Source organism: Mercenaria mercenaria, chromosome 1 (assembly GCF_021730395.1).
Source record: "Mercenaria mercenaria strain notata chromosome 1, MADL_Memer_1, whole genome shotgun sequence".
Classification (NCBI taxonomy): domain Eukaryota; kingdom Metazoa; phylum Mollusca; class Bivalvia; order Venerida; family Veneridae; genus Mercenaria; species Mercenaria mercenaria.
In genome coordinates this window covers 118,339,773-118,350,626 of record NC_069361.1, presented here as the reverse complement: position 1 = coordinate 118,350,626, position 10,854 = coordinate 118,339,773, and the positions used below count along the sequence as shown (strand labels likewise).

General features: G+C 36.1%; 1 protein-coding gene across 1 annotated transcript; it reads right to left on the bottom strand.

Moving 5' to 3' along the window:
- Positions 1–2,308: 2,308 nt before the first annotated feature.
- On the bottom strand, positions 2,309–2,797 carry LOC128551433 (uncharacterized protein K02A2.6-like). Its single transcript, XM_053532317.1, has one exon. It carries the CDS (start codon positions 2,795–2,797, stop codon positions 2,309–2,311), a length of 489 nt encoding a protein of 162 aa, XP_053388292.1.
- Positions 2,798–10,854: the final 8,057 nt, after the last annotated feature.

Here is a 10,854-nt window from a genome sequence, read left to right as displayed (position 1 = left end):
AATTAAGTATAGTTTCTCTGGAATCTGTTCCGTTAGATATGAATAATTAAGAAAAATTGTAAATTCTCTGTTTGTACAGTTTGTAGATTTGACCAGCTTAGAAAGTTAACATTCATTCAACATTTTTACATAAATGCAATTACATAAAAGCTGATTAAGTAATAAGCACTATTAAATCCATCGAAGCGAATTTAAATCCATCAAATAGAATTTTTGCACTTTGTGATATTCTATGATTTATGATTAAAACTTTTAACATTTTAACCACTAGAAATAACACTTTTCATCTTATCTACTGCACTAACAACATAATCACGAAATCTGCTTGGCTGCTTGATTTCTCTACCAGATCTCGTCGTAATCGGAGGTTTTGGCAAGTTTTCCGAGATGTGTGCGTCTGTATGTTGTTGTTCTGGCTCGGATGCATTTTGCATATTTTGCGTATTGTCATCTAAGGATGCTTGTGGCGGAATATCAGACTCAATTTGAAACGGTACCTTGCTAGATCTCAAATGTCTGCGGTTTCGCCTATATTGTTTTCCATCCTTGTTCTCCACAATATAAGATCTCGGAGTGTCATGTTTCGATTTCACTTTTCCTTCTTGCCATTTATCATTATGACGAAACATTACATTTTCACCATTTTGAAGTGGTTTCAAGGCTTTTCTTTGCGCATGCCGATCATAATAAAATTTCTGTTTCTGCTGACGTTTTGAGAGTTTCTCTGATATTTCTTTAGAATTGTCAGGTTTCAATAGTTCCTTAGCAATGGGTAACTTCGTTTTCAATCTTCGGTTCAGGAACAATTGTGCAGGTGACAGACCTACTCCATCTAGTTCCGTATTTTTTGTAATCCATTACTGCTAAATTTGGATCAAGATCATTCTTGTTGACTAACCGTTTGATAGTTTGAATACAACGCTCCACTTGACCATTTGAACTTGGAAAGTTCGGACTCGAGGTTGTGTGTTTAAATCCATAGCTTTTAGCGAACTGTTCAAATTCAAAACTTGTAAAGTTTCTGGCATTGTCACTTATCACCTCGTCTGGTATTCCATATCTCGACATATGTGATTTTAAATATCCAATCACACATTGACTTGTCGTATTTTCTAACTTTGAAATTTCAGGCCATTTAGAGTAATAACATACTGAGATTAGATACGAATGTCCCTTTCTCTCGAAAATATCGATTCCTATTTTACTCCATGGTCTGTCAGGAATTTCATGTGGAATTAGAGGTTCCTTCGGGTTCCTCGATTGGTATCGAGCACATATTCCACAACGGCTGACTTTTTCTTCAATGTCCTTGGTCATCGAAGGCCAAAACAAAGCATCTCTAGCTTTTGCTTTGCATTTCACTGTCCCAAGATGCGTTTCGTGTATTCTTTCGATCATGACTTTTCGCATTGCTCTTGGAATTATCAATTTTGTTCCTTTGAACATTAAGTTTTCGATTTGCGTAATTTCATCTCTATAGTTCCAATATGCACGTATTTGCATATCTACTTCATATCTCTTATCAGGCCATCCATGTTTTACTACATGTTTCAGCATGTTCATTTCATTGTCATGTTTCATGGCAGATTCTATTGCTTCTCTGTCACTGTCTGAGACAGAAATATAGTCACACAACAATATGTCATAATCTTCAACAGAACATTGGTCACTGTCACTCAAGTATGATCTGCTAAGTGCATCAGCGAGATACATATACTTCCCAGGTGTATAAATAACATTCAGATTGTATCTTGTCAACTCGAATCGCATTTTCTGAAGTCTAGCTGGAATTTCATGAATTTGTTTCAGAAATATCGACTGAAGGGGTTTATGATCAGTTTCACATAAGATCTTTTCTTGCCCATATAAGTAGTGATGAAATTTCTTGCAACAAAATACTATCGAAAGCATTTCTTTTTCCAACTGACTGTAATTCATTTGAGATTTTGTTAGAGAACAACTTGCAAATGCTAACGGCTTGCCACGTTGAAGAATCGCACATCCCAGTCCTTTAGAACTGCTATCGCATTGCAACGTAACGTCTAGCTTCGGGTCGTAGTATGCTAACACAGGTGTATTGGTAATCATGCGTTTTAATTCGTTCAAACATTCATCTTCTTGTTTTCCCCAATAGAAAATAACATCTTTTTTTAGAATTCTACGAAGAATTTCAGTTTTCTCCGATAACATTGGAAGAAATTTACTTAAGTATTGAATAAATCCAATGAAAGTTTTCACTTGTTGTTTGTTTTGAGGAGGTTTCATGTCCAGCACAGCTCTTATTTTCTCAGGGTCCGGTTTTAATCCATCACTTGTCATGTCCAACATATGACACAGAGCTTTTCCTTATGTCACATTTGTCCTTGCTAAGCTTAAGATTATTATCTTCTAATCTTTGCAAAACTTCCTTTAGTCTTTGATCATGTTCTTCTGTATTTGTGCCTGTGACTAATATGTCATCCATAATGACTTCAACGCCATCTATATCATCCAGAATTTCAGAAATCACGTTTTGAAATACCTCACTGGCTGATTTTATTCCGAATGGCATTCTCAAAAATCGAAATTTTCCAAAGCACGAGTTGAAGGTGCATAATTTCGAACTTTCTTCATCTAGCTCAACTTGCCAAAATGAAGATACACAGTCAAGCTTCGAGAATACTTTGGCATTTGGAATTCTTGTGACTACATCTTCTATTGTTTTCAATGGATAGTGTGGCCTTTTGATACATTTGTTCAAATCGGATGGATCCAAGCAGATCCTAAGAGAACCGTTCGGTTTCACTACAGTCACCATATTGTTTACCCAGTCCGTAGGCTCATTTTCTTTTACAATTATTCCTTCTTCAAGCATTTCTGTCGAGTTCGTCCTTGACTCTCGAACGCAGTTTTACTGGCACATTTCTCGGCGGGTTTACAACAGGTTTTGCATCTTTTTCTATTTCAATATGATGCTTCTTCGGAAGGCATCCTATACCTTTGAATAAATTTGGAAATTTATCTTCAACAAATTCATTTCTCACATTGGCATTTTGTTTTGTTTCGTCCTGTACACCATACACTCGCTTTACCAGTCCTAGCGCGATGCATGACTCAACGCCAAGTACCGTAGGTGCTTTTTCATGAATGATATGAAATTTAATCTCGTGGGAACTATCATTGATGATACAAGGTAAAGACAACGTACCTATGGGCTTCATCGTGTGTCCACTATAAGATTTCAAGTTAACCCTTGTATTCTTGATATTTCCTTTAATTCCCAGTTTTTTCAAAATTTTCACACTCATAACATTGCACTTTGCACCTGTATCCAGTTGCATAGGTATGCAAATTCCATTCACCCTTACTTGCACTGTCATGTCATGTGTAACAGAATTTACACTTTTGTCACTTGTCGAAATTCCCATATATTCAAATTCTCCGCTGGTATCACTGTCACTTTCTGAAAAGTCGTCCATCATGTGTACTTTACCGTATCTAGATTTCCTGTGCGATTTTGATTTACACATTTTCTCAAAATGTCCGGGTTTCTTACATTTCCTACAAGTTTTTCCATTAGCAGGGCACGTAGCTGTGGTATGCTGATATCCACATTTAAGGCATATCCTTGGTTGAAAGTATTTCGCTCCTGATTGTTTTGGTTGAAATGATTTTTTCTTTGGTACTGGAGGTTTCCGTTTAATTCCATGCAAGGATTTGTCTTCCGACTCCATTTCTTTTACTTGTGTTTGAGATATTTCATGGGTTCTGGCAATGTCCAAACAATCTTGCAGTTTTAAATCTGAACCTTTTCTAATTAAGCTTTCCCTAATTTTATGCGATTTTACTCCAAACACTATGTGATCTCGCACAGTTTCATCATATCTGTCTTCTGGGTAGCCACAATCTCTTATCAATAATTTCAAATCTGTGACAAATTGTTCAAAAGTTTCATCTTGTTTCTGTACTCTTGATTTCAACAGATATCGTGAATAGATAACGTTCGACTTTGGTTCACAATATTCTTCTAATTTTGTGAAATGGGGTTCCAATTTCTTTTTTTCGTCATTACTTAGAGTCCATGTAGAATAAATATCTCTTCCTTTCTCTCCTACCCATAACATCAAATAATTGACTTTTTGTTCTTCCGACTTTGAATTTAAAGGTCCACCAAACATAAAATTACAGTGCGTTTTGAACTTTTTAAATTCCGTTTTTAAGTCTCTAGAATCCCAGTTGATAGAAGGTGTTTTCACTTTATATTCATCCATCTTTTTATAATGGTGAATTAACAAACAATCAGTTTTTTACATTTCTGACACCATGTCATGTACTTGAAGAAAGAAACAACACCGAGTGACTAGCTCTAGAGTATATTATATACTGACCAAGCATACATACAAACATACAACTATATTATGAGTAGATGTATATACCAACTTATAAGACAATACATCACATACTTATTTTGTTATTTAGATGTACTTGTTTCTGAAATAGATAAAGCATAAATAAATAGGCTATACTGCTCATAAAGCATACCCCGTCACCATTATGCGGTATGCCATTCTCGGATGAATCAGGCGTCCAGGGGTTTTCGTTACGAGCATGCTACTTGGGATACATTTATATTCACGCTCAATTTATTGCTAAATATGAAAAAATGCAACAAAAACAGTTAAATTCAAAGCTTTCAATGACAATTATGGTATCCCGGGGTGTTTACCCCGACACTACCATGTATTTGAATGGGACTGAATTTTTTTTTTATTGAATGGGTGTGCCATACCTCTAAAGAAACTAGGGAAATCTTCTTTTCTTGTAGATAAATGAGTCATATTAAAATATAACAGAAAAAATGCAATTAGCTGTGGTCACTTTTGCACATAGCCTTACTCATTTGGCTTATCTGGATGACTTATTTTATGATCTGATATTTCATAGTTATCATCCCTCTAAGCCTTACCTGTATCTGCATTTTACTGTTAGGAAAAACGAAGACATTAAACATAATATACTGGTCAGACTTACTTGCTTTAATAAATTAAACATTAATATTCATGTAGAAACTTCAAATGGGTTGAATTTAATTCATAATTTTAAATAAGAGACTTAATTCTTAGAAAATATGATGTGACAGGTGTGAGGAGATATCTACCCCGACACCGGTTTCAGTAAACAGCAGACTGCCTATGACATTAAATTGCAGAAACAAAACACAAAATATACATTCATAAATGTCAGCGAGGCAAGTTTATGCTTTAATGTCAACATAAATTCATTATCAGAGATGTAGTCATTACAAATACTTTGTAATTTTACCAAAAAATGTTCCCAACGGATTTCATTGGGGATTTCCTTACAGAAATATGCATATAAGTTTGGACGTGGCGGAGACAGCGACAGTCAAAAGTTTTCATGCTGAACCGAAACCATATTATTTGGACTATTTTGCACAAAAACCTGAAAAATGTGTTACGTGTCAAAATCTAGGACATGACTTTAACACCCTTTAAATCTTTATCTCTGTATTTCATGGTCAAAAGCACAATTGATTTGTCATTCATGCACATACAAGTGTCGAAAAACATAATTTTCATCTTGTAATAAAAAATAACAAAAAAGTAATGGTTGTTGCTAGTCAGTATGGCATACAAGATTCAGTTGTGGTATATACAGATAGATAAGACCTGACATAGGGTCGATCCAGGTAAGTATGGACAGCTTTTACATTCTGATGATTGCAATTCCAAAAGCGTCCTGATATCAAGTTTTGCCATAATTATGAACCGTGAATGATCTCTCTCGGCTTTGATCATAAAGTTAGTGCTTAAATGGTCGGTGATATTGTGGAAATATAGGAAAATTTGTTGCATGGTAAAACCGGTAAGTATGGACAATGGAGAGAAAGAACGGACGTGTTACAAAAACTACTGACAGCAGGGATTTTTTAATTGCGGAAATTTGCTTATTTCCCCAATTCTGAGGTTGAAATTCATCCAAAACTTGCAAAAAATACCAATTCAGTAGTCTCATTTACGAACTTGATTAATTTTCGTTTTAATTCTTGTTCCATATATTTAATCGAGTTAAAACTGTTCTGTGTAAATCAAATTATCGTGCCGGTACAGAGTATTTGATTAAATCCTGTTAACCGTTTTATGTTCTATATGCATCACAGTGATCGCATTTAATTAAGTCATTAAGTCAAGTCAAAAGTTTATTAAATGTTGCAAAGGCGTCCAGCCTCACTGAAGAGATACTAGAAAATCTAGGAGACACTTTCAAAAGACAGAAAAATGGAAATATTTACTTGTTAAATGTGAAATACACCTATAACAATGTTGAAATAAAGGTCACATGATGGTAAAACTTATTTTTGACATTTCCCAATTTTCAGGTTTTATGTGCCATTTTCCCAATTGAATGGGCCCTGGGCCCAAGGTTTGAAATGATAAAAAATCCCAGGACAGTTATTATACAGCAGGCAAAGTATGGACAAATTTATCTTTTTTAAAAATAATTTGATTTATTTATTTTTTCATTGACAAGCAAACATGGCACTTAATGCAGGGGTGTGGAATTCCTATGTCCGACTTGTCTGACTCGGGACATTTTGACGGCAGACAAGTGTATTTTTGCATTCCTTTTGTCTGCAGACAAGCACAAATTTTCTGGTTTTATGAGAAAAGGAAAGAATAATTTAGAACAACTGAACATTGCTTCAAGTTAATGGAGTTTATTAATGAATTTGAAGTACGAAACGAATGTACCACCCGCAGAGGGTCTCTCGATTGCTGCAGATTTGGGAAAACCAAACTGCGTCTAAATTAAGCATCTCTTTTTCTGCCCTCTGATTGGTTCCCTGTCAGGGTCTCGCATGATTTTGCAACTCGGTGAATAGAAACCGGAAATGTAAATGATTATCAAAGTTTTGGACAAATTCGTTGTTACAACTTTGTCTGCTCACAAAATCATCAGTCAAAGCACAAGGAGCTCAAAAGTTTCATGTGTCCTAATTCGGCTTTGCATGGCATGATGGGCAGTCTTTCAGACATTTCTGTTAAATGTTCTCTGCATACGAACACAAGCAAAAAAGTTGGAAGCTTATTTTTTTTAACAATTACAGTAATACACTTTATTATGTTTACTTTTGTTACTACCTGTATAGTAGATTATTGTCCAAATCAAAGAATTACTATTAGTTTCACGCATGCTTAAATGTTGAAAGTCGAGGCAATTAAGTTTAGACTGCGAACAAGTAGATTTTTAAGTCTCATTTGTCCGCAGACAAGTGAAAAATATTGGGATTTCCACAACCCTGAAATGGCATTTAAACTTGCCTGCTTAGTTGTTAGTATAGTTTTTCAAGTAAAACCATCTACACCAGACCAATGTTTACGTAATTGAACAAGTTATTTTTCTTCCTTCAGTTTTTTAACATTTTTCTTTTGTTCTTTCTCTACTTCAATTTTTTCAACTTGTAGCTTTTCTGCTACAATTTCTTCACTGGTAAGCAGCTGATGGATGGTGACTGCCTTCCTTACCATAGGCCGGTTTGCTTTTCCAGTTAGAGTATTTGAGGCCGGATGACAGTTTCTTCAATAATATTATCAAGAGAATCACTCCCGGGTTGGGACTGGGTCGAGTTAGATCCCGAGGGGGAGGATAATTATCTGATTCCCATTCATATCAAGAAATGGATCAACAGCTATCTGTCCTTTGGAGAGTAAATGCAAAAGGTAACAGAATTTGCTTCCTGGTCAGCCCTATTCCATGCTAGCAGCCATCTTCACAGATGCAACATCCATGCCTCGGAGCCATCTTCACACCCTCATCCACGCCTCGCAGCCATCTTCACAGATGCAACATCCACGCCTCGGAGCCATCTTCACACCCTCAACTCCACACCTCGCAGCCATCTTCACAGACGCAACATCCACGCCTTGCAGCCATCTTCACACCTCAACATCCACGCCTCGCAGCCATCTTCACCCTCAACATCCACCCTTCACCATCTTCACGACTCGACATTCTGCCTTGCAGCCATCTTCACACACTCAACATCCACGCCTTGCAGCCATTTCACAGACTCACATAGCCTCGCAGCCATCTTCACAGACCAACATCAACACCTCGCAGCCTCTCACAGACGTACATCCACGCCTCGCAGCCATCTTCACAGACGCAACATCCATGCCTCGCAGCCGTCTTCACAGACTCAACATCCACTCCTCGCAGCCATCTTCACAGACGCAACATCCATGCCTAGCAGCCATCTTCACAGACTCAACATCCACGCCTCGCAGCCATCTTCACAGACGCAACATCCACGCCTCCCAGCCATCTTCACAGACGCAACATCCACGCCTCGCAGCCATCTTCACAGACTCAGCATCCATGCCTTGCAGCCATCTTCACACACACAACAGTTTTGTTTTTGATACTTCAAGGGCCCCTTGGAATATGCGGAGGCCTGCCTTTAAGTATATGAAGTTCATGTTTTCCCCTAATCCTGTCACCTATGGTTGACTTAGGCACATGGAACATTTCTGTTTACCTTCTGTATAGACAAAGGCCCATCTTGAAATGCTTTCACAGCAGACTCTAGAGCCAAGGAACTATACAAATGCATTTTACCCCATTTAGTATAGACCCACTTTTTAGGCATACTGAAAAAATAGGAAGAAGACCCTTATTTTAGGCACACTGATAAGCTTATGATTATATAAGAATATAGTTGAATAAATTATTACCTGTCTGTTTTTGTTTAACTGTTGACAGGATCAAAGCTATGTATGCGGCCTGATACAAGTAAACAAGAACATATCATATTTACTAAAATTGATTGGTTTATTTATATTCATAATTATTACATTTGTAGTTGTATTTAGTGGAGCAAATTACCTCAAAACTTATAAAGTATCTCTACGAATTATGTCTACTATATAAGCTTGCTATCCTTGCATTTCAGCCAAATTTATTAGCCACCCATACAATACTTATTTCATCTTCTTGTGTAACAATTTCATATTTGCGCTCTCTCAGAACTGTATATAAGTTTATCGGCTTTTTACACGCCGATTGAAAATATTAACGCTACGATTGGCTGAAGTTTGACAGGCGAGTAGGCGGGGCTGACTATGGATTTATCGGTAATTTAATCTAGAATATGCATCAAGTTTTACAACTTTTAGCAAACAGATTACAACACTCTGAAAAACTCGGCGATTTGGATTTCGCCTGGAGGCGATAATCAGGTGAAGTGGCCGACTTTACAGCGACGATATCGCTCAAATCGCCTTGTAGGATGATCCCTGGTACTGGCTATCAATCATACTTTTCACAAATTACGTTCAATCAGAATGTGGTCGAACACATATTCATGCTCTTATAATGTGTTGTAATTGTTCACTAAGTTTAATTTTATCAGCATATAATAATGTCTTTAACTGTCCAACAGTCATTTATCTCCATCTCAGTAAGGAAACCTTGCTTTTCCACATTTTCACTGGCAAATGCTATAATTGGTAAAGAACAGGAAAGCAACTATCTGAAATTCAAACAATCAACTAAACTCATCTGTCAGTACTTTTTCAACACATAACAGCAACATGGAAAGTATGGACATTTAGCATTTTTGCATATATTTCGTTTTTCTTGTTGCTTTTCTATAAAAACATATGTCAAACTTATATTTTATATCATAATATCCGCATAAGTGACAAGGACAATGACAAATGTTTATTTGATGTAGTGGCCACCGGCCCAAAATCAAAATATACATGTACATGTATATACAATCAACAGAATACATTTATGTAATACAGGACGTTAAATTATACAAATCTCTATTTCATACTATAAACCTATAAACTTGTATACTCTGGTTTCATGTATATAGTACATATTATTATATGCGCATTACATTAATTAGCGTTTATTATTGAAAGCAAACTTTTACGTTCTATGAAACCATAGTATGCATACATTGCAACATTTAATGATTTTTTATTGTAGTTTCATTTCTACTGCTCATACGGATAATAAATGAGCGGACATTTAAATTGTTATAATATTTCCTTGGAATATACTTCGCTGTTAAGTTCTGTAAACAAGGACATATCAAGAGAAAAAGCATTTCATTTTCTGTACCAGTTTTGCATAATTTACATATACGTTCATTTTTGTCCACATTGTTATATCATCCTCTCTCTATCTCGAGCTCATGTGATGAAGTGTGTACTACCATGTTTGAAAACCATTATTTTTGTTTTTTCAATGTTTTCTTGGTGACGCTAAACAGCCTTGTTTTAGGCCCACTGGGCAACTGAAGGTGTCTGTTAAACCATTTGAGGTTCTCACACAAGCTTGTACAGATTTATACATCGCGGTCATGGATTTTAAATGATTACCACATAATCCGTTGTTAACACATATAGCCCATAGTTTGTCTCTGTGGATCATATCAAAACATTTCATGAAGTCCATATAGGCAACATATAATTTACCATGATAAGTGAAAAAATATTCAGAAAATGCTGTTTATACCTTTACTCTTAAAGTAAACAGAGCTTGTTTAAATGTTACCACATTTGATTTTGACTACGTCAGAAAGGATTTGACGTGATTGACTGGATTCTTCTAGCAAAAAAAAACAACGCAAACTTGGAAAGGTCTTTCTAATCGAAAATGTAGGTATCACAATGAAAAGGTCCAGTTTAGCTCATGTGACATATGACTGTTGACAGTGAACTAATCCATACTCACTCAGATGTTCGTACTTTCCCAGATCGACCCTAACATTTTTAACATTTTGATGTCTACCGTCAGTACTGGTTATGTTAGGATTACAATGCAAATTAAAAATAAAAT

Coding starts and splice junctions, on each gene's coding strand:
- LOC128551433 (XM_053532317.1), bottom strand. CDS start 2,797: ATGGTGACTGTAGTGAAACCGAACGGTTCTCTTAGGATCTGCTTGGAT.